Source organism: Nicotiana tomentosiformis, chromosome 1 (assembly GCF_000390325.3).
Source record: "Nicotiana tomentosiformis chromosome 1, ASM39032v3, whole genome shotgun sequence".
Lineage (NCBI taxonomy): Eukaryota > Viridiplantae > Streptophyta > Magnoliopsida > Solanales > Solanaceae > Nicotiana > Nicotiana tomentosiformis.
The window spans coordinates 122,013,056-122,040,137 of NC_090812.1; the positions used below are offsets into that span (position 1 = coordinate 122,013,056).

At 36.1% G+C, this 27,082-nt stretch overlaps 3 protein-coding genes and 1 long non-coding RNA gene across 4 annotated transcripts; 2 read left to right on the plus strand and 2 right to left on the minus strand.

Annotated features, from left to right (window-relative positions):
* Positions 1-222: 222 nt before the first annotated feature.
* Positions 223-6,396, plus strand: LOC104118432 (peroxidase 44). Its single transcript, XM_009629662.4, has 2 exons — positions 223-515; positions 5,400-6,396. The coding sequence occupies exons 1-2, from the start codon at positions 324-326 to the stop codon at positions 6,159-6,161; spliced, it is 954 nt and encodes a 317-aa protein (XP_009627957.1). The 5' UTR covers positions 223-323; the 3' UTR covers positions 6,162-6,396.
* Positions 522-4,992, plus strand: LOC138902823 (uncharacterized). Its single transcript, XR_011412509.1, has 2 exons — positions 522-1,708; positions 2,005-4,992. It is a non-coding gene; the product is annotated as an uncharacterized lncRNA (long non-coding RNA).
* A 13,484-nt stretch (positions 6,397-19,880) lies between the features above and the next one.
* LOC138909090 (uncharacterized) lies at positions 19,881-21,221 on the minus strand. The gene is made up of 2 exons (XM_070200197.1): positions 21,107-21,221; positions 19,881-20,524 (listed from the first exon to the last, which is right to left on the minus strand). Exons 1-2 carry the CDS (start codon positions 21,219-21,221, stop codon positions 19,881-19,883), a joined length of 759 nt encoding a protein of 252 aa, XP_070056298.1.
* A 1,595-nt stretch (positions 21,222-22,816) lies between these two features.
* On the minus strand, positions 22,817-24,017 carry LOC138909091 (uncharacterized). The gene is made up of 3 exons (XM_070200201.1): positions 23,509-24,017; positions 23,274-23,433; positions 22,817-23,104 (listed from the first exon to the last, which is right to left on the minus strand). Exons 1-3 carry the CDS (start codon positions 24,015-24,017, stop codon positions 22,817-22,819), a joined length of 957 nt encoding a protein of 318 aa, XP_070056302.1.
* Positions 24,018-27,082: the final 3,065 nt, after the last annotated feature.

Genomic DNA, 27,082 nt, shown 5'->3' on the forward strand with positions numbered 1-27,082 from the left:
CTAAGAAGGAAAATTAGTAATACGAACGGCTAATGCATGCATTATTACCACCCTAAGAGGTTACGTAAGAAGCCACTTGGATGCATTTAGCCGTTTGTGCATTAACGCGTATGAGATTGTGAACCGAAAGACATGCCCACTTGGTGTTCGTTGACGATGCATGTGGCCAGCGTCAGAATCCCTTTCTCCTGCACCTATATATATTGCTTGAATGGCTTTGATCTGCTTCATCACTAGCTAGTAGGGAAAGCCCAGAATACACTGTACAAACTATCTTCAATTTGTAGAAAACTCTCTCAGAAACATCCTTCTGTTCTGTGAAAATGATATTACCATATATATTTCTCTGTTGTGTTTTTCATTTAGTTTCAGCTCAACTTCGAGTTGGCTTTTACAATTCTACCTGTCCACAAGCTGAAACTATTGTACGACAAGCTGTGCAAAACCAGTTCAATAGCGACCGTTCCATCACTGCAGCTCTGCTTCGCATGCATTTTCATGACTGCTTTGTGAGAGTAAGTGTACTACTTGAAGTTTTACTTTTTCTTCTCTAACTACTACTCCCTCCGTTTAGAAATAAAATAAATCTTTTACTCTCTGCTTTCCAATTTACGTGAACCTGTTTGGCTAGGCACGGAGTTTAAGAAAAAATAAAAACTTTTACAATTTGTGGTCCTAAACAAGTCAAAAAGGGGCCCAAAATATTTGTGTGATTATAAAAGCTCTCGTTAAGGGTAGAATTGTAAGTTTAAGCTAAATTGTTTCCAAATTTAAAAGTGAATCATTCTTTTTGGAACAGATCAAAAAGAAAATATGTTCACACAAACTGGAACGAAGGGAGTACTATTTAAAAAATCAAATAAGGTTTTTTTATCATGTTTTTTGCAAATATGTTTTTAGGTTGTTAACTATTGTGAGTTATATTACTTTTATATAGTTTCTAAATATATAAGTTTTATTTCACAAACTTTAAACATATATTCGCATTTACACTAGAAATTAATTAATTTAACTTCGTACTCCGAAAAGGTTCAAACAAATCGAAACGGGGAATAGCTTTCTTGATCAAATATACTCGCACAGGCTTCTTTTAGCGTTCTTCTCCAACACCCACGACCATTTTTATGGGGGATTTACAGCCATACCCTATATTTGTGCCACATTTTAACATGTACCATATTTTTAAAAATTATTGATTTGGTAGCCATCTCACAAAATATCCATAATAATATGACAATAAAACCTCTGACATAAGATATAAAACGATCTCCTCCTCTACTCTCAGCAGCTTTATAAAAAAATCAAAAACTTGTCGAGATTCATTTTCAAAATCACACTTGCATGAAGTTGTTTCACCTTGAAGCTAAAACTTCATGCTATTATAGCATGAAGTTGTTTTACGTTGAAGCTAAAACTTTATGCTAATGCATGCCGAAACTATTTATCCTGCATTCTATAGTTTTGCCATGAATTTTATCCGAAACTTCAGTCTAAACATGCTGAAGTTATTTAGTTTATTTGCTAAAACTTCAGACTAATTAAACATGCTAAAGTTATTTAGTTCATTTGCTAAAACTTCAGACTAAACATGCTTAAGTTATTTAGTTCATTTGCTAAAATTTCAAACTAAATATGCTTAAGTTATTTAGTTCATTTGCTAAAACTTCAGACTAAACATGCTTAAGTTATTTAGTTCATTTGCTAAAAGGTCAGACTAAACATGCTTAAGTTTTTGTCTTGTAGTATGTAATTTTCTAATGAGTTTTTGCTAATGCATGTTGAAGTTATTTAGTTTATTTGCTAAAATTTCACACAAAACATGCTGAAGTTATTTAGTTCATTTGCTAAAATATCAGACTAAATATGCTGAAGTTATTTAGTTCATTTGCTAAAATATCAGACTAAATATGCTGAAATTTTTTAGTTCATTTGCTAAAACTTCAGACTAAACATGCTTAAATTATTTAGTTTATTTGCTAAAATATCACACTAAATATGCTGAAGTTTTTTAGTTCATTTGCTAAAACACCAGACTAAACATGCTTAAGTTTTTGTCTTGCAATATGTATTTTTCTAAAGAGTTTTTGCTAATGCATGCTGAAGTTATTTAGTTCATTTGCTAAAATTTCATACCAAAACATGCTGAAGTTTTGTAACGCAGTCTACAGTTTTGTCGTGAGTTTTATCCGAAACTTCAGTCTAAACAAGCTGAAGTTTTTTAGTTTATTTGCTAAAACTTCGGCCTAAACATGCTTAAATTTTTGTCATGCACTTTGTCAATAGTCTTTTATTAAAGAATGGTAAAATCATCTTTTAAAATGCTTTTAATAAAAAAATGGGTACGGATGCAAATAGAAAAATAAAATGGGTATAAGTTAAAAAGGGGCGACCAAATAGGGCGCCCCATGCAATTTTTACCATTTTTATCATTTCGTGGTGGGCTCCTATATTGTCGGGTAAATTTCATCAATGGTCATTCAAGTTAAGCGTTGTAATACAAGTCTTTTTTTATAACACAAAAGTCATTTTAATATAGCATAGTTAACATAAATATAAAAGTGACTGGAAAATATAAATACTGATCGGCAAACTGACGTGATGCTGCCCTAATTCTCTAATTAATTTTAAACAATTAACCCAAATAGCAGCCAATCTAACCACTTAAACTAAAAATAACCGGTGGATGTATAATATATACATAATTTATGTATTATATGTGTATAGTTGTGTATAATTAATATATAATCTATGTATATAGCTAAAAAAGTAAACAATGTATATGACCGGCTAATTGTGTAAAGATCCCATTAATTTTCCAACTTGGCCCAAGACCCATTCTCCAAATGGGTTCATACAAAAAACAAGCCTACCCATTAAAGTCCATCTCTACACTTTATCCTCTCCTTTTCTTTGGCGATTAGTACTTTTTCACTTTCCTCTTTTAGGGGCTAGCTCTTCTATGGAATTAACTTAGAATGCACTTTAAGATTTGTAATCATTTTCTTCTTTGATAATAACTTGGTCGTTGCAGTTAGCAAGCTGTTATTATGGCAAAAATTGATGCTCATATTTGAACTTACAAACTAAATACAAAAACTGCTGCTCATATTTTAATTCATTGTCAAAATTACCCATTAACATACAAAAAGTTAACAAACTAAACATCGCTGCTCATACTTGAATTCATTGCCAAAATGTGCCCATTAAGCAGCATCAATTCAAAAATACTGCTTAATAAGCAAAGCAAATAGTAAACAGTGCGTCGCACAATTGTCAATTATAGACTGGACCAATTTTATATTTATGTTAACTAAGCTATACTAAATGTGTTACAAAAATAATAATTTTTGTATTAAAAAACTTGACTTAAATGATCATGGGTGAAATTTATCGCCACATTGTCTGTAGAATTTTGTGCAAGAGGTGTCGGCTTATCACAAGTCACAACTTGGCTTTTAAGTGGTTTAGGTATCTAGTGATTTAAGGCTAAACTTCCTGTGCAAATTAATACTCCCTCCATGCCAAGAATAATATATAGTTAAAATTTTGAATATCAAATGGGTTTTTTGTTATTGTAATTTTTTCTTATGTATTTTAAAATTTTTAAATTATCAATTATTGTGATTTATAATATTTTTTATATAGTTAACAAATATATAACTTTTATTTAATAAAATTTGAAGATTTTATATTTGAATTCACGGTAAAAATTAAGAAGTTGATTCTCGAAATCTTAATTGTATCATTCATTTTGGGAGGGAGAGGTACTTATTTATGATCATGCCCAACTCTAGTCTTTAAAAGGATAAACAGTCGCTGCAAATATAAATTCGATCGTAGAGTATGGAGTTGAATCTCATAGAGAGCTAAGGCTTAGATACAACCGTTCAATATTATTAAGAAATACAAGTTCAAATAATTTTCTAATTATAAAGATTATAATTTTTGTTTTAAACCTAATTAACTAACAAATACTAAAAATTAGTAAAATTATCCTTGTGAGGATAAAGTTTGGGAGAAGATTAAGGAGACCTAGAGTTATAATTTTCTCATTGTTGAAATCCTTCACGCTATATCTCTTATAATTTTGCCTAAGCATTCTCTACTAGACATATTCTCTAGAATTACGTTACCTCACACTATCTTACCGTTCACTATGATCATGTCAATGTTTTTTATTCCTAAAGTCATCTTTTAGCCCACATTATTGATTTCTCACATACGTTAGAAGTGATGTTGTTTAACAACTACCTAAATATGTATTCTCAAGGAATATATAATAAATAGGCATAGTCAATTGAGGGTCCTTCAATCAAAAAAAAAAAAATAATCATGTAGTTGAACAACTAGAGAAAATTCATCGGTAAAATTATATTAAATGTAACAAAAAGTCATCTTCCAAGAGGTTCCATCAAACCCTAGATTAGAAGTTTAGCTACTCATGTCTAGTGTGTAAAACTATAATTCTAGAATTCATAACAATGGCAATCCGAGTTGGTTGGTCCGGAAAGTCATGGGAGAGGTAGGCTAAGTAAAATAATATACTGAAAAAATAGGAGTAAAGAAGAAAAAATATAGAGTTGAATCCTTAGTCTTGATCCTAACGTGTTTTTGCCTCCAAAAGTCTTGTCTCCCTAAAATGGTGGCTTAAAATTATATTTATGCGAGATAGGGTTGCATTGGGGTGGACTTGGCATCTCTTAATTCGGATAGGAGAAGCTGAGCTAAATCCATAATCCGTGTGTCGCGCGAATCCAAACCGCTCAGCTCTCTGTTTTCTTGCTCCGGCCCCGGTCTGACAAAGCGAACCCCACTTTGCAATCCGAGATTTTACTCTCCAGCATTTTTTTGTTTCTAATTTTCTTTCCTTTTTGATCCTTTTCTGCACAAGATCATTCATACATATAAGAAATACATAATGAACATAATTCACATTGATAAGCATGTAATCTTCCGCAATTCACACAAATGATACTCAAATATACTTAAAAATATGCATTTTCCTCATTTATAAATTTAATTTGTATTATTTTTAAACAATGTCTATGTGTGTCTATATATACATATAGTGTGCAGAAAAAATATATATTTACGCATACAAAATGAAAAATATATAGTTGAGAAACAGTGACGAATATAACCCCGTACAAAACAGTACCTCTGCCTGGTTCTACACAAGTATTATTCCAGAGTTAATGCACAGAGCGCAATATCTCTTATATCCATTTTATCGTTAAAGGCACTATCACCTGGAGATGGAAAATATATTTTGTCAACATCGCTTCCCATTGCTCGTAATTTTAATTATTAGAATATATTTTGTATTTATATTCAAGATATTTAATTCAAATAATTGCTTCTAATTGTGTTCGTTTACTTAACGTAAAACTGAACTTCAGGGTTGTGATGCATCCATACTCATAAAGTCAACAAAGTCTAAGCAATCGGAAAGAAACGCTGGACCAAATCAAACAGTACGAGGTTTCGAGCTTATAGATAAAATTAAGAAAAGCATAGAAACATTATGCCCATCAACCGTTTCATGCGCTGACATAATAACACTAGCAACGCGGGATGCAGTAGCGATAGCTGGAGGTCCTAGCTATGCCATTCCAACTGGAAGGCGAGATGGCCTGGTTTCAAATGCAGCGGATGTAAACTTGCCAGGTCCATCATTTACAGTTCCACAAGCCCTCCAATCGTTCACAAACAAAGGGCTGTCCTTAAATGATATGGTGACCCTATTAGGAGCTCACACTGTCGGAGTTGCACACTGTAATTTTTTTCAAAATAGGCTTTCTCCAGTACCTGATAACACCATGGATCCTTCTTTGGCTGCCCAACTCTTGAAAACTTGTTCAAAAAGCACCGCAACGACATTTTTGGATCAAAATACATCTTTCACGGTTGACAACCAGTTCTTTAGACAGATCATGTTACAAAAAGGCATTCTGAAGATTGATCAAGAGCTTACCTTGGATAATTCTAGTGCTTCAATTGTTTCAGGTTTTGCTTCCAACGAGAATACCTTCAGACAGAGTTTTTCAAATGCAATGATAAAAATGGCAAGTATTGATATTCTCGTCGGACGCGCTGGAGAAATTAGAAAAAATTGTGGGGTCTTTAATCCGCCAAATCAGAAAGGTCACAAGGTTTTTTAGGAAGCATAGGTTATGATATAGGATGTTCGGAAAATAATTTTATTTTCCAAAAAGTAGTAGGTGCATGTTTTCGCATTATTTTAAGGAACTTGTAAAATATCTAGGCATTATAATTTTGTATTATCTAGGACAATTAAATATTGAGAAAAAGAGACTAAGAGCTCCTTTTAAAAACTTTATGACCAAAATGCTTTCTATTTTGAAAATAACAGAATATGTCCCTTTGAAGATTTTATTACTTGGATGCCCTTTCCCTTCCTATGACCAAGCTCCACCTAAGTTATCTCATTTTTTTTTTCTTTATTAACCTTTTTTGTCTTTTTCTTTTTCTTTTATTTTTTCCTTTTTTTTATTTTTTAAATTTTTTCTTTCTTAAAATATTGCACTATTTTTTTATATTTATTTTATTCTTTTTTGTTCTTTCTATTAACAATCTCTTATTTTTTTTATTTTATATTTTTGTTCTTAATATTTATGATTTTTTTGCCACATTTATTTATTTTCTTAATTTTGTACTATGTCTTCGTCCAAAATGTTTGTCACTATTTTGACTTTGTTTTATTTTTATTTTATTGTTGGTTTTTTACTTTATTATTTTCGTAATAAAATTATTCACTCTTTTTAGTTATTTTATTTATTTATTTATTGTTATTTTCTTTATTTATATTTATTTTGTTCTTTCTAGTGATAATCCGTCACTCTTTTTTACTTTTTTTCTTCTTATTTTTCTTTTGTTGTTTTTTGTTGTATTCTTTCCAGTAACCACTTCGTGTAAAATATCTGTCATTTTTCTCCCTTTTATTATTATTATTTTTATCTTAGTTTTTCGCTAAATTTTTTATCACTTTCTTTCACGTTTGTATTTGTTGTTGTTCTTTCCATATAAATAATCGAGTCATATAATTATGTATTAGTATAGTATCTACATAATTAGTAATCGATTATAATTAGTGAGAGTTATCATGTTACTCTTTTTTAGTTCTTTTTAAATTTTATTTATTTTATATTTGTAGATGATTTTTAAATTTTCTAAGAAAATTTAAATTTTTTGATAATAAAATTTTTATCATTCTTTTGTACCTTTTTTTGTTCTTTATAGTTAAATCGACAAATTCTAAAATTTGATATACCACACTAATCATGCTATACCAATGTGTAGTTACCAAGAATATGTGAATACCATGATTCAAATTAATCATAATATATCAATGTGTAGCATACCAAGAATATTAGGTATACCGTTTAATATACATACTTAAATAAAGTGTCACGATCCAAAACCAGCAGCCAATCGTGATGACGCCTAACTCACTTACAAGGCAAGGCAAGCATAACAAAAGAAAAACATAAATACTGAATTAACAGAAATAGTACAAAGTCTAAGGCCAATAACAAATAACAACGTCGATACATAACAAATTTCTCAAATATGGTAATACAATATCATGAGCTCAAATCAGAAGTACAAGTCTGGAATACAAAAATAATAATAATGTCTGAATGAAAATAATAGTACTAAAATAAAAAGAGATGCCAAAACTGCGGTTGAGATGCATCTCTACCTCGTCTCTCAAAAGATAAACCCAGCAATATATCTCAGCTACTGATGGCTCGGTCAAATACCTGGATTTTCACAATTAAGTGCAAAGTGTAGTATGAGTACAATTGACCATATTTACTCAACAAGTATCATAACTAACCTCGACGAGGTAATATAAGCAAGAATTATTAATGATACTCACTAATCATCTGAACAGTTCATAAATCTCATAATTACAGAGCAATAGTAGAATCAAGTCATAAATCACAAATAAGGCCACCTCGTACACAAGATAACACAACATGCTCTGCTCGGTTTATAATCCAGCATATAGAGAAGATATACTAATAAAACAGGTAAACAACCAAGGAAATTGCAAGTAAGAAGAAATACAATAACCAAATCAAACATTGTCCAGTCTTTCCTCATACCGCGTGTACACCATCAACAGAGAAATATGAGAGGGTGACCCTAGGGGAATGAACTATTATCCACATGCTGCACAGACAACTCACGTACCATAAATATCAAATGCATGACATATTCACGTGCTACCAGTCTAAACCATATCACACAGGAAGTAGAAAATATATGAATATATGTGCATGAACAATGGATTTCAAATTTCATACTCATGGACTACAAGTGACATACTAAGGTGTATGCATGAGTGAAGTGTGTTACCACATCTCGAATCAGGTAATTACATCACGAAAGTAGCAATTATCAGGTTCAATTAGGAGATTAACCTCTATGTAACCTCAAACAAGGTTCAAATAGCTCACAAAAGGGGTACAAATATAAGAAACATCACATCATGAAGCTTAGCAGTCAGTACAAGATATATCATAGACTAAGCACTACCCCGAGCATGAATAATACCTCGGTGCATTCACACGGGCTCAACCTCACATATGTGCGCCACCCATAGCACGTAACTATCACAAATAACTTAGGCAACTAGTGCTTCAATCAAATTTAGGTAAGATACTTACCTCAAACAAGCTAAATCAATACTCGAGAAAGCCCTTTCCGCGTGAATCAACCTCCGAACGGCTCGAATATATCCAAAATGACTTAATAATATCAATATAAGTCATAGAAAATAATCCCAAACAATAAAGTTTCGATCTTTAACTAAAATAAAAAAATTAACCCAAAAGTCAACCCCAGACACGCACCCCAGAACCCGACAAAATCATATAGTTCGAACATACATTCCCATACGAGTTTAAATATATGTGTTTCATCCAAATCCGACATCAAATGGACCCTTAAATCATCAATTTTACTTTAGAAACTTTTTACAAAAATCTCCAATTTCTTTGACCAGATTCACCAATCAAACACTATAATAATGGTTGGAATCATGAATAATAAATAAATCTTGATAAAAAATACTTACCCCAATCCAAATCATGAAAATTTTCTTCAAAATCGCCCAAATTCGAGCTCTATATCTCAAAATATGATAAAATAACCAAAACCCTCTAAATAGAGTACTTAAATGATTATGCCTAGTGATACGATTCGCGATCACGGGACCTATGTCGCGATCGTGAATAATAAATAAGAAACTGCATCTGAAGACCTTACGCAATCACGAGGCCTGGTTGCGAACATGATGCTTAGCACTACTGAGCACATGCGAACACGGTCCTTCACACGCAAACGCAGTCCTTCACAGATGAACATGAAGGCTAAAGGCCTGACGCACCCAGCCGATCTCCCCTTCTGTGCGAATGCGGTTCTCAATCCGCGAACGCGAAGGTCACTGCCCCTCTTGCTCTGCGAACGCGACCACCCCATCACTTCTAGTTTATTAATTCTTTAAACCTTTAAGCTTCTAGTTTTTAATAAATTGCGACAATTCGAACTAGAGACTTCCGAATTCGATATGGGCATACGCCCAAGTCTCAAATCACGATACAGACCAACCAGGACCATCAAAATACTGATCCGAGTCAGTTTGCTCAAAACGTTGACCGAAGTCAACTCGAATGAGTTCTAAGGCACGATTTTACATTTTCGTCAATTTTTCACATAAAACCTTCAGGAAAAAGATACGGATTACGCACGCAAATTGAGAAAGGTTAAATAGAGCTATTCGGGGTTTCAAAACACAGAATTGAAGGTTAAAGCTATAAATGACCTATCGGGTCATCATACACAGGTTATGATAGGTTATGATATAGGATGTTGGAAAAAAGAATGTTTATGTTTTTAAAAGTAGTAGATTCATGTTTTCGCATTATTTTAAGAAAATTGTAAAATATCTAGGCATTATCATTTAGTATTATCAAGGAACAATTATATATTGAGAAAAAGACACTAAGATCTTTTTTAAAAAACTTTATAACCAAAATGCTTCCTTTTCTGAAAATAACAAAATATGTCAATTTTGAAGATTTTATTACCTGGATGCCCTTTCCCTTCCTATGATCTCCTTTTTTTTATTCACTTTTTTTGTCTTTTTCTTTTTCTAATTTTTTGTAATTTTTTCATTTTCTTTCTTTCTCTCTATAAAATATTGCACTATTTTTTAGTTTCTTTTTTATTTTCTTATTATTATAGTTATTTATTTATTTTTTGTTCTTTTTAGTAATAATCTCTTACTCTTTTTCATTTATTTTTTGGTCTTAATTTTTATGAAAGTTTGCTATATTTCTTTAATTTTTTTTTAATTTTGTACTATTAGTAAAATCTCTTCGTCAAAAATATTTATCATTTTTTTACTTTGTTTTATTTTTATTTTATTGTTGGTTTTTTGCTTTATTTTTTTTTAAAAAAAAATTATGCACTCTTTTTTGTTTTTTATTTTCTTTATTTATAAGTTTTTTTCCTTTTAATCTTTCTTTTTTATTCTTTTTTTGTTCTTTCTAGTGCCAATCCCTCACTCTTTTTATCTTATTTTCTTCTTATTTTTTATTTATTTTTTGTTCTATTCTTTCCAGTAAAATTTCTTCGTGTAAAACATCTGTCACTTTTCTCCCTTTTTATTATTATTTTTATCTTAGTTTTTCCTGTTATTTTTTACTAAAATTTTTCGTCAAAATTTTTGTCACTTTCTTTTACTTTTATATTTGTTTTTATTCTTTTCACATAAATAATCGAATCTTATAATTAGTATTAGTATTCTAACTACATATTTATTAATAGATCATAATTAGATTGTGTTATCACGTTACCCCTTTTTAGTGCCACCGATACTCAAAGGTAAGTTTTACAAAGCGGTGGTTAGACTGGCCATGATGTATGGGGTTGAGTGTTGGCCTGTTAAGAACTCACATATCCAAAAGATGAAAGTAACAAAAATAAGGATGTTGAGGTGGATGTGCGGACACACTAGGATGGATAAGATTAGGAATGAAGATATTCAGGAGAAGGTGGGCGTGACTCCCATTGATGACAAGATGCGGGAAGCGAGGCTCAAATGGTTCAGACACGTACAAAGGAGAAGCCCAGATGCTCCGGTAAGGAGGTGTGAGCGGCTGGCTTTGGAGGGCACAAGAAGAGGTAGAAGACGACCTAAGAAGTATTGGGGAGAGGTGATCAGGCAGGACATGGTGAGGCTTCGGATTTTCGAGGACATGGCTCTTGATAGGAAATTGTGGAGGTCGAGTATTAGGGTTATAGGTTAGGAGGTAGTTAAGTCTCCCTTACTTCGTACCTTTGTGAGGCTAGTCTGGTAGGGTTTTTGTTGATGTAAGCTAGTGACAATGTTGTGTCTTACTACTCTTTTGTTTACCATAATGCCGGGTCTATGTATTGTCTATCGCGTTTGTTTTGCATCTACTTTCTCATTTTTATGATGTTATTTTTCTTATGGTTTCTATTGGTGATACTGATATTGTCTCTTTTCGTCTTCTTGAGCCAAGGGTCTTTAGGGGTAAGGTCTGCGTATACACTACCCTCCCCAGACCCCACTAGTGAGATTTCACTACGTCATTATTGTTGTTGTTGTATATTTATAGATGACTTTTTAAAATTTTATATGAAAATTTAAGTTTTTTGATAATAAAGTTTTATCACTCTTTTGTATAGTTTTTGTTCTTTATAGTTAAACCGGCAAATCCTAAAATTTGGTATACTATACAAATTGTGCTAACCAATGTGTAGTATATCAAGAATATGAGAATATACCAATGTGTAGTATATCAAGAATATGAGAATACAATGATTCAAAGTAATCATAGTCTATCAATGTATAGTACACAAACAATATTAGGTATACATTTAATATGCATACTCAAACAAAGTATACCATGATTCAAGATTACCCATGATATATCAATGTATAAGGCACGACCTAAAATCCCAACCAATCGGGGTCATGCTGGAGCGTAACATTGCTTTCTAGGCAAGCCAATATTAATTAACGACTAGCGACAAGATAACAATATAAAGTAAAATCAACTCAAAAGGTATACATAATAAGTCTAGAATCAACGCAAACATTCAACCATCCCATGACATGAAGTCACAAGTACATGAGCTACTAGAGTTTACTAAATATATTATCTTGAAAGAAGTACAACACAGTCTGAAAAATGGAAATAGTACAAAAGAAATAAGAAGATGACTCGGAGGCATGCGAATGGAGAGCAGCTCTCAGGACTTTGCTGGTACCGATATCCGAATCTGCACAAGAACTATAGAAGTGTAGTACGAGTACAACCGATCCAATGTACTCTATAAGTGTCGAGCCTAACCCTGACGAGGTAGTGATGAAGCTAAGACAAGATATATATATATATATATATATATATAAATTATGAAGTGTAATAACAGGGTACCAACAAGTGAAAGGGATAACTAGTACACAAGAAAAAGGGCATAAAACGAGAAAGTAAAGTAAAGTGTCATTGAGAAAGCCTCAACTCATAGTTTTACAACATTTTCAAACCTTTTAGAAGTAAATAATGAAGCTACAAAGCCAAGTCCACATTCCGAACATCAAGTAAAGAGCAATGAAATTAAAAAAACTGCACGGCATCACCCTTCGTGCTTTCATTCTCATCCTCACATAATAATATAATAACAAGTACGGAAACACCCTTCGTGCATAGCCTCACTTTCACTGAAACACGGAAACACCCTTCGTGTAATGAAATCCATATATGAATAAGGCACGAAAATACCCTTCGTGTACAATCACTCTTTCTCACAAGCACGAGAACACCCTTTGTGAATTTCACTCTTTCTCACAAGCACGGAAACACCCTTCGTGCATTTCACTCTTCCTTACCAAGCATCATATACAATACAATATCAAGCAAGGTAGGAAGCAAATTCAACATCAACAATAGTATTTGAACACAACTCGTCATATGAGAATCTTCCAACAAATAGCACCAACAACCAATCAATAATTCAACGATCTCAACATCCAATATCTCAATAATTTCAACATAGAAAATAACATAAATATGAGAAATTAAAGAATTATACAATCTGTCTAAAGTATGGAAGATATAATACACAAGAAACATGGCACAAGTAAGGCTAATTATACCCGCATGCTTATCCTATGGCCAACATATATACACTCATCACCTTGCATATAAACAGGCCCCAACACATAGATCATATAGAATATAGACTCGATTATACCCTATTTCTCCCAAATCAAGGTTAACCAAGACACTTACCTCTTTTCGGTACAAAATCAACAATACAACACGGCTTTTTCTTTAGAACAAGCCTCCAAACCACTCGTATCTAGTCAATTATTGTTCAAATAAGTCAAAACAAGCTTTAGAAACTACCCTCGAATGAAAAGGGTTCAATCTTTAACATAATTGAAAAAATTAACAAAAAGTCAACCCGAGCCCACATGGTCGAAATCCGAAAGTAAGATCAAATCCCCATTACCCATTTACCCACGAGCCCGAATATGTGATTTGTTTCGAGATCCAACCTCAATTTGAGGTCTAAATCTCAAGTTTTACAAAATTCCTAAATTCTATCCAAAACCCCCCAATTTCTACTCTATAAATCTTAGATTTGATGATGAAATTCATGAAAAAGTAATAGAAATTGAATGAAAACAAAGTTAAAGTTTCTAACCTATGAAGTTTGGACGAAATTGCTCTGTAAAATCGCCTCTATGGAGTCTAGGTTTCAAAAATGGTGTAAAATAAGCTCAAGTGTAATAACATCATACAAACTCGTTCGCAAGCTTAAATTATTAAAATAACATCAGAATTCAAGAATCGATCATTAAAACACAAGATTTACAAAGCTTAAACTCAATTTCCAACTTTTCACGTAACACGCCGAAATGACCTTGGGTCACCTGGGACCCTAACCAAACACTCACAAGTCAAAAATCATCATACGAACCTACCGGAATCATCAAAGCACCGATCCAAGGTCACCTACCAAAAACGTAGATCGTAGTCATCTCTAGCCATATTTAAAGTAAAAAAATCACATTTTCTTTAAAATTTCACATACAAACTTTTCAAAAATTGATACGGACTACGCACACAAGTAATAAATTATAAAATTGAACTACGAAAGGTCTCGAAACATAGAAAGGAGAGGCAGTACTCAAATCAACCTATCAGATCGTTACATTCTCCATCTTTAAAAGAAATGCTCGTCCTCGAATGGACATAGAATGTACCTGAACTGGAAATAATGTGCGGGTATCTACTCCTCATATTGGTCTCGGACTCCCAAGTAGCCTCCTTAATTGGCTCACCTCTCCAACACACTTCACATAAGGAATATTTTAAGATCTCAACTTCTGAACCTGCTGGTCTAGAATAGCCACCTGCTCTTCCTCATATGTCAAATTCTCATCAAGATGTACCGTGATGAAGTCTAAAACATGTAACCTATCCTCATGGTACTTCCGAAGCATGGAAATATGAAATATCAGATATACCCCTTTTAGGCTAGGAGGCAATGCAAGCCTATAAGCAACCTCCCCAACTCTCTCCAAGATTTCAAATGAGCTAATAAACCTCGGACTCAACTTACCCTTCTTCCCAAGTCGTATCACGCCCTTCTAGGCGATACTCGGAGAAGAAATTTCTAACCTTCCATGTAAGCCACATCTCGAATCTTTCGGTCTGCATAGCTCTTTTTCCTGGACTAAGCTGTACGAAGCCGCTCCGGAATCACTTTTACCTTCTCCAAAGCATCACGAACCAAATCTGTGCCCAATAATCTAGCCTTACTGGGATCAAACTAACCAATCAGAGAACGACATTTCCTCCTATATAAGGCCTATTACGGAGCCATCTAGATGCTCGACTAATTGTTGTTGCTGTAGGGGAACTCTACTAGAGGTAGAAACTGATCCCACTGACCCCCAAAATCCATAGAGCATGACCACAACACATCCTTATAAATCTGAATAGTACGCTCGGACTGCCTATCTATCTAAGGATGAAATGCGGTGCTCAACTCAACCTGCATGCCCAACTCACGATGTACAGCTCTCCAAAAGTGTGATATGAACTCCGTGCCACGATCTGAAATAATAGAAAGAGGAACACCGTGCTAGCGGATAATCACTCAGATGTTAATCTAAGACAATCGCTCTGAAGAATAAGATGTCATCGCTGGGATAAAGTGTAAGGACTTAGTCAACCAGTCCATAATGACCCAAATATCATCATACTTCCTCAAGGTCTGTGGTAAGCCTACAATATAGACCATAGTGATGCTCTCCTATTTACACTCCGGTATCACCAATTGCTGAGTCAAACCACCCGATTTCTGATGTTTGTACTACACATGTTGACAATTCAAACACCGAGAGACATGTCTAACAATGTCTTTCTTCATCTTCCGCCACCAATAGTGTTGCTTCAAGTCATGATACATCTTCGTGACACCTACGTGAATGGAATACCGTAAACTATGAGCCTTCTCAAGGATCAACTATCTCAACCCATTAACATTTGGAACACAAATCTGGCCCTAAAGCCGCATAACATCATCATCCCCGATCACAACTGTGTTAGCACCACCACGCTTCATCATGTCTTTCAACACTAACAAGTGAGGTTCATCAAACTGGCGAGCCTTGTTGCGCTCCAAAAATGATGACTAGGCCACAACACAAGCAAGGACTCTGCTAGGCTCCAAAATGTCCAACCTCATAAATCGGTTAGCCAAATCCTGATTATCCATGGCTAACGTCCTTTACGCTATCGGTAAAACATCCTTTTATGATCCGTTGAAAGCCCTGTATCTCACATGGCTTTCCTTGAGCTCTTAAATATCGATACCTAGTTCTCGCAATGTGGAGAACGTGCAGATGTTCACTCCAGATCCCCCGTCAACCAAAACTTTAGATGTGACCTTGTCGCCACACTTGACGGTGATGTGCAGATCTTTGTTATGATCCATTCCCTATGAAGGAAGATCATCCTTTCGAAAGGCAGCCTTATTAGCCTCCATCATCTTCCCAATAGTCGCTGCCAGCGCCTCACTAGTAGTTTTCTCAGCACGCTCACCCCACTCAATACATTTACTAAAGCATCCCTGTGGCTATCAGAGCTCATCAGCAAATCCATGATAGATATGTGTGCAGGGGTCTTTTTTAGCTATTCTTCGATAGAGTATTCTATGGACGACATCTTTTTCCAGAATTATGAAACTTCTGCATCTATTATGTTCCTACTCTTCCTCTATTCTCTATTTGGATTTCCACGGTTCAAATCCTCAGGAGCATAGCATCTTCCAGACCGAGTCATCGCATGGGCTACTATAGTTTCTGTCATTTTCCCTTTTCCCTTCGACTGATAGGCCCACAGGACTACCTTGAAGTCATGATTTAAATCCTCTCTGACAGTTGTGGGAATGCCATGGAAGATTTGTTTTGACCAGTACTGGTAGCTGTAATTGTACTATTATTAATGGGGCCGCCCGAGGGGTTGTCCTTGTTGTTTCAGTGTTTTTTGATGGTAACATTGGTTCCTTTAAAATTATAGTCTTCTTCTAGGGTGATCATGTTTACCCCTTGGTTTATGTGGTTTGGTAGTGGGTTATGGTTCATATTTGGTGGGGATGGGGTATACTGGATTGCTCCTCTCTTGATCAACATTTCAATATTATACCTCAGACCGTAGCAATCTTCGGTGTAATGTCCCTGGACACTTTAATGATATGCACATCGCACACTTGCATCAAAGTATTTAGTAGGTTGTTTTGGGATTCTTGCTTCAATCGCATGTAGCAAACCGGCTCTTCTAAGCCTTTCGAATAGTCGGGCCAAAGGTTCGGCAATTGGGGTGTCATTTCTAGGATTCTGTGTTTCGAGGTTAGGGTATGGTTTGGAGCATAAACAAGCTAAGTGGTTATTTGAACAAGGGCATATGGTCATGGTGGGTTTGGATATGTGTTGGCTCGGGGTAGATTGTAATATGGCTGGTATTATAGATTGGAGTATAAGTAGGGTGGGTTGGAGTGTGAGTGTTTGTGGGGTATTGGTTGGTTCGAGGAGGCAGGCCTGCTTAATAAAAAGGGACAATTGCGTACACCTCTTCCTTTCACCTCCAATGAAACAGGATTGTATGGATTTGATAGCAACTTGTAATGCGGCCATGGATTATATTTTCCCAGACTTGATGCCCTCTTCTAAGAATTTTCCTATCTTGACCAATATGGGGAACTTTTGGTCCATCATTCCCATCATCATTTCAAAGTAAATTCCTTCCTGGACACAAATGAAGTATTTTTTTAGTTCAATGTCATCCAGCGGAGGTTGTTCCCTAGCTGCTTCAATCCTCCAAGTTGCAAGTTTGGAAGCTTAAGTTGCATTGTAACACTTAGTTTCTAGTTTGGAAGTTTAAGTTTCAAGTGTTGACCAAGTTTAACTTTTGTGTATTTAGCCTCGGATTAGGTGTATGTCTGAATTTAGATTTGGATGTTCCTAGGTTGATTTAGCTCTAATTAGCAAAATCTGGCAATTTGAAGGTTTAAAAGTTCATAGGTTTGACCCATAGTTGACTTTGTGATTATCGATGTCCGTTTGGGATTCCGAGCCATTGAATAGATTCATATGGTATTTATAACTTTTTTTTAATTAATTCACTAGGCATTGTGACTAGGGCTAGATTTTATAAATACGAAATCAAGTAATACAACAATAGAGGGGGCCATGAACTTTACCTTCAATCCTACGATGGACAACCAATTGATTGCCCAAAAGTGGAAATTAATTGGATCCGGTACAATCAGTAAAGTTAGACCTATAAGATGGCACCATACACCTGAGAAGGAAATAGGGCCCCTAAAAAGAGAGTAACCTAGGTCAACTATGCAAAAAAAAAACTAGATATATCTTTCCTCAGCCTTGGTTTTGCATGTCATCATAGAAAGATCAACACCCAGGTTCTTGTGTTCACTGGGTGCTGGTTGTATACTGGTTTGATGAAGATGTTTAAGTTCATGAGAAAGCTAGAAGTGGTTGTGGTTGTGATGGTTTTGTAGTAGTTATGTGAGGTGGGTTCAGGGTTGTTGGTAAATGAGCTGGGATGAGGGTGACATTGATGAGGTCAAACATACACTTTATGGTGATTGTAATTTGGATAATTGGGCCTGCTCCCATTTGGAGATCAATTTTATCCATATCCATTGGACTGATTGGCTATGAATTAAGTAGGGAACTGAACCCTACTGGTCCTTTTGTGTCTAAAGGAGGGAGTTGCATTTTTATCCAAAAGGATTTGACTCCTAATGTGGGTGGGGAGCTCACACAGATTGTAGAAATGTGTTTGTGATGCAGGTCTATGACTTAGTTTGGATAGTGAGTCTGCAGGGTAATTGGTCTCTCGTATACATGTGAAATTGAAGCTTCATATTGCTGACAGAGACCTCTGAGTGCCTGCATATGAACATCAAGCTTCCAGGGGCTGTGCTCTTACTATCTGGCCATTGCTTGAGAAGATTGAAGTCTGTTTCAATCTGAATCTTAGTGAATCCGTTGTCTATACACCATTTGACACCAATGATAGCTGTTTCTATTTCTGCTAAGTTGTTAGTGCCCTCACAAAGTGGACTGGATATAACATGAATGAACTGGCTTTGGTGATCTCTCACTATGACTCCTATTCCAACCTTACTAGGGTTGCTAAGTTCACTACCATGAGTGTTGACTTTCACAAAGTTGGTTTGTGGTCTTTGCCACCTCACCATGACAATTGTGGTAGTATGTTTCAGCCCTTCTATCATAGTGTACAGATCAATCCACTTATGGGGCTATTTTATGTATGGATATTTGGCTATGAGAAGGAGATGAATATCATACTTAATTGTAAGTGTAACTCTGACCATAGAAGAGGTTTCCCCCCATAGTTAGCACTGCATCTATATTTCCAAAGATTCCAGCAAACAGTGATAGGAACAACATCCAGCAGTAGTTATTGTAGTTCATTGTTACTTTTGTGGATCCGCCATTTCATAAGGATCATATTGAGAGGTAAGTCATCAGTATTTATCCCTGTGATGCCTGAGAATGTTTTCCACACAGTTTTGGCAATAGGACCCCTGTTGAAGATATGGTCTATAGATTCATATTGGGGTTGTCTGCAGCAAACACATATGTTGTGAATAAGATTGCCAAAAGCAATGATCCTATCAACAGTTGGGAGTTTATTTCTCAAGGCTCTCCATAGACAGAATGACTATTTAAATGGGATATTTTTCTACCAAGTCTTTTTGTTGGTTAAAGTGATTTCCTTCTTGTCTCTAATTGTTTCCCATGTTGTGCCACATGTGAAATTGCTAGATGTGTTTACTGACCAAATAGATTTATCATGGGTTTGTGGGTTGTAGTGAATGGTGGTTTGGAGAGTCTATGGGATCATATGAGGTGGGGAATTGGCATTGAGTTTCTGGAGGTCCTATTTACCCGCGTCCTAGAAATAAGATACCATAATTTTAGTAGGTCTATCCCCTCATGTTCTGCAGCTAGCAAGAGAGCCTGTGCCAAGCTAATTATCCCACCAAAAATTGGTATTACCTGAGTGTAACCTCCAGTAGATGTGTTTTTTCACCTCCTTCCTGTTAGTGGTTAGCTTCTTCCATGCTTGAGATTGTCCAGTGTCCCCTTTCTTGGAGACAAGATGGGACCTTTTGCAATACTTAGCCATAAGGAAGTTACTCCACAGGGACTGTTTGGTTCTGAAATTCCACCATTGTTTGTACTCCATAGCTTAGCATACATCTTGGATAGATTTGATGCCTATTACTCCTTCATGTAAAGGGTAGGACATTTTAGCCCATGAGGCCCAGTGATACTTCTTTTTGTCCTTCTCCATTCCCCAAAAAAAATTGGGTGACATTCTTTCAATCTGCTTCAGAGTTGTCTTAGCAGGAGATACAACTGAGATTAAATGAATAGGCATGGATTGTAGCACATGTTTGATGAGAGTTCTTCTGCCTCCATAGGAAAGTAACGTACCTTGCCACCGTCTGATTCTGCTTATGACTTTAGAAATGAGATCATTGAAGTACATGATTCTTTTCCTTCCAATGTACATAGGGCATCCCAGGTAAGTAATTGGAGAACCCTTTCTAGTGAAGCCTGTGATATGTTGAATTATGTTTACATTGTACTGGAAGACACAAAAAGGAGTCATGAAGTGACTCTTGTTGCTGTTGATTCTTTGCCCAAAAGTGTCTTCATAATTTCTCAGTATATACATGATTTTCTGAAGGAATGCTTTACAACCTGAGGTGGATATGATAATATCATCAGCAAAGCTTAGGTGGTTCATCTGTGGACCCCTCATTTCCATGTAAAAATCTTTGAAAACTTGATCCTGATTGAGGTTGTTAAGCATTTTGGAAAGCAGTTCTGTTCCAATGATGAAGAGAGCAACTGCAAGAGGATTAACCTATTTGAGCCCCCTAGTTGATTTGAAAAAACCATGTCTGGTACCATTTACAATGACAGAATACAAGTTGTTGGACATAGTTCTTCATATCATGTCTATAATCTTCTCATAGAATCCCATCCTTATCAAAGTGATGTATGTATAAGCCCATGAGACTCTTTCATATGCCTTAGCCATGTCCAGTTTAATCACTACATTGGCCCCAGTATTTGGCTTCTTGTTCCCTTGTAAAATTTCTTAAGCAAACAAGATATTCTCTTAGATGCTTCTGCCCTTGACAAATCCTGTCTGATTAGCTAAGATAATTCTTGGCAAGATAGGTGCAAGTCTGGTGGAAATGACTTTTGAAATAATCTTGTTGATGAAATTACTCAGACTGATGGGTCTGAATTCAATCAAAGAGTTGGGGAATTCCACTTTAGCCAAGAGTATCAAGCAAGAATTAGTCATATACCTAGGCATGGTACTACCCCCCAAAAAAGCCAAAACTATATTTAGGAGATCTGTACTGATAATGTCCCAACAGGACTGGAAGAATTTACCATTTATCCCATTAGGACCAGTTGCACTGTTGGCACTCACAGAGAAAACCACCTCCTTGAGTTCTTGCAGAGTAGGATCTCTTGTTAGATTAGTATTATCCTCGGATGTTATCATGGCTGGAATATGAGAGAGGAGGTCCTGTCTGATTACGCCCCCTGTTTCAATGAATAAGTCTTCAAAATAGTTGCAAGCTGCTTCACCAATGTCTTCCTCTCCTTATATCCAATCTCCATCTTCATCTTTGATTTTGTGGATGTACAGTCTCCTTCTTCTTTCTCCAATAAGGCTGTGAAAGTATCTGGTATTTGCATCACCCTCTTTAAGCCATTGAAGTTGAGTCTTCTGTTTCAAAACTGCTTCTTCAATTTTTAGGACCTTACATATTGGGCCTGAAGCTCCTGTATGTTAATCCTATTAATTGGATTGTTAGTATTGATCTATTTCTCCTCAGCTTCCTTGACTTTCTGCTCAAACTCTTTAGGTTTTTGGAAGATACCACCATATTGTTCCTTAGACCATAGACTCAGGGCCTTAGTGACAACCTTTAATTTCTAATGGAAAATCCGTATTGCACTACCATTGACATTCATGTTCCAAACTCTGTGGATCAGAGGCATGAATGTATCATTTTCGACCAAACAGTTGGGGAATTTAAAGTATCTTTTTCCTGTTTCTTGTCTCACATGCATCTCCATGTGTAATGGGGAGTGATCTAATACAACAAAGTCTAGATGAGTAACAGTTGTGGCTGGGAATAGAGTAAGCCGTTTATCATTTACAAGACCTTTATCCAACCTTTTCTAGACAATAGAGCAGGGCCCCCTTTTATAGGACCATGTATGTCTTGGTCCATAGTAGCCAAGGTCTGTGAGCCCACAGTCTTCTATCATAGTGAGGAAGTCCAAATTTTTGTTCAAATGGTATGGGATTTCTCCAATCTTCTCTTTAACAGAAGCAATGGCATTGATATCCCCAATAATACACCAGGGAACATTGCACCTTGTAGATTTGAATCTCAGAGTTTCCCATAGACTTCTTCTCAAGTGAGGTTTGCATTTTGCATAGATAACAGTGTTATGGAATGCCTCCCTGCTTCAGCATGCCTCAATTCAATAGACATTTGTTGTTCATCTTGATCTAAGACATTGCCACTGAAGTCTTGAGCCCAGAATAACCATATTTTGCTATTGACATTCGAAGTTGCATGATGCATGGATAGGTGATGTCTGAAGTAAGTGGGGTATCTGATATCAAGGAAAGGTTCTAAGATAGCAATGAAAGAGAGTTTGTAAATTTATTTATGAGTTTTGAGCCTTTCAATGGCTCTAAAGGATCTGATTCCTCTTGCATTCTAAATGATTGTACTAATCATGTAAAACTGATGGGTTTTTTTTTTTGGATTTTGGTGGGATAGTATTGTTGGTTGCAACTTTGCTTCTGGTCAATATGGGTGTATTTATGACTTTTGAGGATGTTGGTGGTGTAGCTTTGGCTTTTCCTTTCCCAGGAACACCATTTATAGATGCCACTAGAAGATTACAATGTTGTTCATCATTAGATCCTCCTCTGAATTCTTCAAAGTCTTCTTTTGGATCCCCTTGGTTGTCATCTTCTGACCGTATGGGCATGTATTCATCTTCCTCTAGACTTACATGAGGTAAGCTATTAAGTGGAAGAATTCCATCAATCATATCTGTAGGGAGGTTGGGCTACTGATGCTGTGCTTCACAAGAACTAGCTGCTCCCTTTTCTTCCAAGTTCCTTCTTTTGTTCACAAGTGGTTGCAATGAGGGATTATCAATCCCTTTGTCCCTGTAGCCTTCAGCTCTGCTCGTATTTTCATCTTCAAATCTTGGTATCTTGCCTGGGTTCTGAGGCTGTTCTTTAGGTAAGGTAACATTGTTGTCACTATCAGCACTGTGTTGAATGGTGTTGGTACCCTTCCTTTTCATTGCCCTCCTTTTTTTCTGGCTTGGCTTCTGCTTAGGTTTGAGAGGCTGAATTAAGAAAATCAGAAGCTACATGATCTTTAACTTTAATCAGTTTTGTCATGTCACTGGGCTGGTCCTCCTGTTCAGATGTCACTATGTCACAGTATTCTTCCTCTGTGTCATATTCAGTATTCTATTGTTTGGTGCCATCTGCTTCATCTTCTTTGGGACTGACTTTTTGTGGTTGAGATATCTCTGGAGAGTCTGGTTGGGGTAGCTCTTGACAGATAGTACTTGCACTCTTCTCAACATGAGTTGGATTTGCACTGACTGCATCTACACATTGGGCGTTAGTTTTCTCTTCGTTCTTGTTACTTTCCTGTTGATTGCTTGCCCTTCACACCTATTGTTTAGGATTTTGTTTTTATCTAGGATGATAGTTCTACTTCTTGTTATTTTGTTGATTGTACCCTTTGAAGTGTCTCTTCCTCTGTGTTTGCCATTCATCATTTAAAGGGTTGGGCCCTGTGGTTTGGTGCTTCTTACTATTTTGGTGGTTTCGAACATTGTTGTCTTTACCTTCTTTGTTGTGTTTCTCTTTTTGAATTTGTTGATTCTGCACCTTTGGTTGATTTTCAGAGATATTTTGCTGATCAGGTATTTCCTTGTTGACTTTTGGATTGTTTTTCTTCTTTTTATTTTCCTTATCCTTTTGTCTGACTGGACAAGTTTGTATTTTATGAGCAAGGTCTTTGCAGTATGAGGTGTACTCAGGTATGTTTTCATACTGGACATCTAGCCACCGTCCATCTCCATTTTCATCATGTTTTTCATCAAATCCTAACCAGATATGATGGGGTCTTGGTTTGGTCTTTTGCATTTTGACTTTTGCCACACTGCCCCTTGTCTTTTGAAAAGATGCCATATCCAAGTGAAGTGCCTTTCCAATAGGAGATAGGATCCCTCTTAGAATTTTCATGTAGTAAAAATGCCAAGGCAATTCTGGAATGACTAACCATATTGGCACAATTGGAGAGTCTTCATCAAGGTTTAATGTAGGGTGTCCAAGCTTCCAGCTTCATGATTTGCCCCTAAATGTACACGAATTGTCTTGTCCAAATAGTGATATGATCATATTCATTATCTAGATCAAGATAAACAGTCCTGACATTGAAGTGAGCAATTTTAACACCTCCATTTAATTCAGTTTGTGACATAAATCTTCTCTCGATGGCCTCCATTCTAGGCATAGTGTTGGAAAATTTGCCCACCACAATATATTTGCACCTTGCAGCCAATTTTACCATGTAATCTTCCCTGGTGAAAATTACAGCAGGCTGTCCTTGCTTGGTAGTGATCTTAGGTGGAGTGAATTCAATTGGTTCTACCTCAGCCTCATATCTTACCCTCAATTTGTTAACATAAGAGTGTTTGATTTTGGGTGGTAGAGGGGGTAAGGTTGGTTGACAGTTGGTTGTTTGGTTTTGGGGTTGGTTTCTCATGGTTGTGTATTGGTGTTTGTGATATTAGAAGTTTTCTTTGGTACCAGGTGTTGGTTGGAGTGCTTAGATTGCTCAGGCTTATCAAAGTTGGAGGATATTTTTGGGAGGTAGTTCTTGTGGTATTGGGTTGTTCTGGATTTGTGGGAAGGTGCTGTGTAGTATTGTTTGCTTGTTGATTTTAGAGGGTATCGTCAGTTTGTATATGAGTTGAATTAGATGATTCCTTAACCTTAGAAGGAAAATTCTCAGCAGCTAGGTTAGTAGTAGGGACAATGGCTTTAGAACTTATACTCGCATTTTGTGGTTCAGTTGATGAGGATGGCTGGTGCATAGCCTTATGAGGTATTTGGTTTGCAAGTTGAGAATTAAATTCCGGTAGGCTTAGAGGAGATAGGAATTCACCTTATGCCCCCACTTGGGTGGGAGAATTGGTTGTGGCATTACCTCGAGCACATAGAGCAGTTGTGTGCTCTTGCATGTTGAGATTCCTTTCCTGTGCCGGACTTGACACCATGGCTTCATTCCCAATCATATGTCGAAACAACAACTCCTCATAGCCAAAGAAATTTTTCCCAAATATCTGTTTGGTTGTCTGTGTTTGAGTTGGAGAAGACTCTCCATGTCTTGAAGATATCTGGTTTGGCCCAGTCGCAAGTTGGGGGTTTTCGTCGGATCCTAGTCGATTATTTGCTACAGCTTTTTTCCACCATCTTTGATAACTTTAGTAGCTGGGGAACTAGTGATTGTTGTGTTATCAGTAGGATTGCACATGTTTATGGATTTGTCCGGTGGCTTACCACCACCGAACGGCAGGGTAGCGACCATTTCAACAAGACGTAGAAGGGTTTGTAAGTTCGCCTGAAATTCCTTTGTACGGAGAATGAGGTGCTAGCCTTTTCTTTGGGGAACTTCTAACATTATTCATGGTGATTTATAACTTGTATATAAATTTTAGGGTCATTCCGAGTTGTTTAGTCATGTTCGGAGTAAGTTTGGAATTCGGACATTTGGATTAGTTCATTAGGTTTGAATTGAGGCCTCGAGTAGGTCTATGTTATGTTTTGGGATTGGTTGGTATGATTTGACAGGGTCCTAAGGGACTCGGATGTGTTCTGGATGGGGTTTGGACCATTTTCCCTTGTATTGGAACAACTGATTTTCTGATGTTCTAGTTTTCATCATGATCACGGATGAGGTATCGCAATCATGGAGTGTGTTTTAGTGACTAGTGATGTTTTCTGATCATGTTCGCGATGGGGGTGTCGCGTTCGCGGAGAATGGTAGGCAGTGTCCTTCACGTTCGCGATATGGGTATCGCGTTCACGTAGAGGAAGTTCGGCTGGGTGGTGGCAAGCATTTGACCATCGCGTTCACGTAGGCTCATCAGGTGGAATGCATCGTATTCACAGAAGGTCTTCGCGTTTGCATAGAAGGGGCAGTATCTGGGCAAGAGTTTCGCCTTCATGACCACGAAGTGTAAAACTGGGCAGATATTTTAAGTACTCTATTACGAGGGTTTGAGTTATTTCATCATATTTTGAGATTGGGAGCTCGGTTTTGGGCGATTTTAGAACAGATTTTCACGATTTGGATTGGGGTAAGTGTTCTTGACTCGGATTTGATTATTATTCATGATTCCATCCTTGATTTTAGCATTTGATTTATGAATCTAAGTGAGGACAAAATTAGGGATTTTGGCAAAACCTTTCTAAAATGAAAAATAAGGATATGAACCCTAATTCAGAGTCGGATTTGGATGAAACGTGTATGATTGGACTCGTATTCGAAAGAGTATTTGGGATTATGGATATTTGTCGGGTTTCAGGAGGTGGGCCCAGGTTGACTTTTTGGTTTACTTTTTGATTTTTGATAAAGATAGGAGCTATATTAATAAGAATTGATTTCGTTAACCGTGTTTGATATTATTGAGTTGTTTTTGCTAAATTTGACCCGTTTGGAGGCTGAGTTGAGAGGAAAGGGCTTTTTAGAGTATTGATTTGGCTTATTGAGGTAAGTATCTTTCCTAACCTTGTGTGTGTGTGTGGGGGGGGGGGGGGGAATACCCCTTAGGATTTGGCCGTAATTGCTTATTTGTGTTATGTGAAAAGCGACGTGTACACGATCGAGCGTGTACACATGTGCTATGTGTGATTTGTGACCGGAATAGACCTTAGGCTATTAATATGCCTTAATTTGAGGATGTATTATATATGAACCATCCTTAATCACTTTGTGGCTATGTGGACATGATCACTACACTTGTTTTTAGCCGTAGTAATGCCTTATTTGTTAAATACCCATCTCGCATTTTACTATTTCATGTCCATGTGCACTTTAATGATAAATTATGAACTCATATCCCTGATAAAAACTTTGGCATTATTGCTTGTGATTTTGTGGCACATGTGGACATGTTGAGTTAATTATTTGTGTATTGGCACGAGGTCTTTGCCATGCTAGTGTGATTATATTATGACACGAGGTCTTTTCCATGTGAGCACAAGGTCTTTGTTGTGTGAGTGTGATTATATTGTAGAACGAG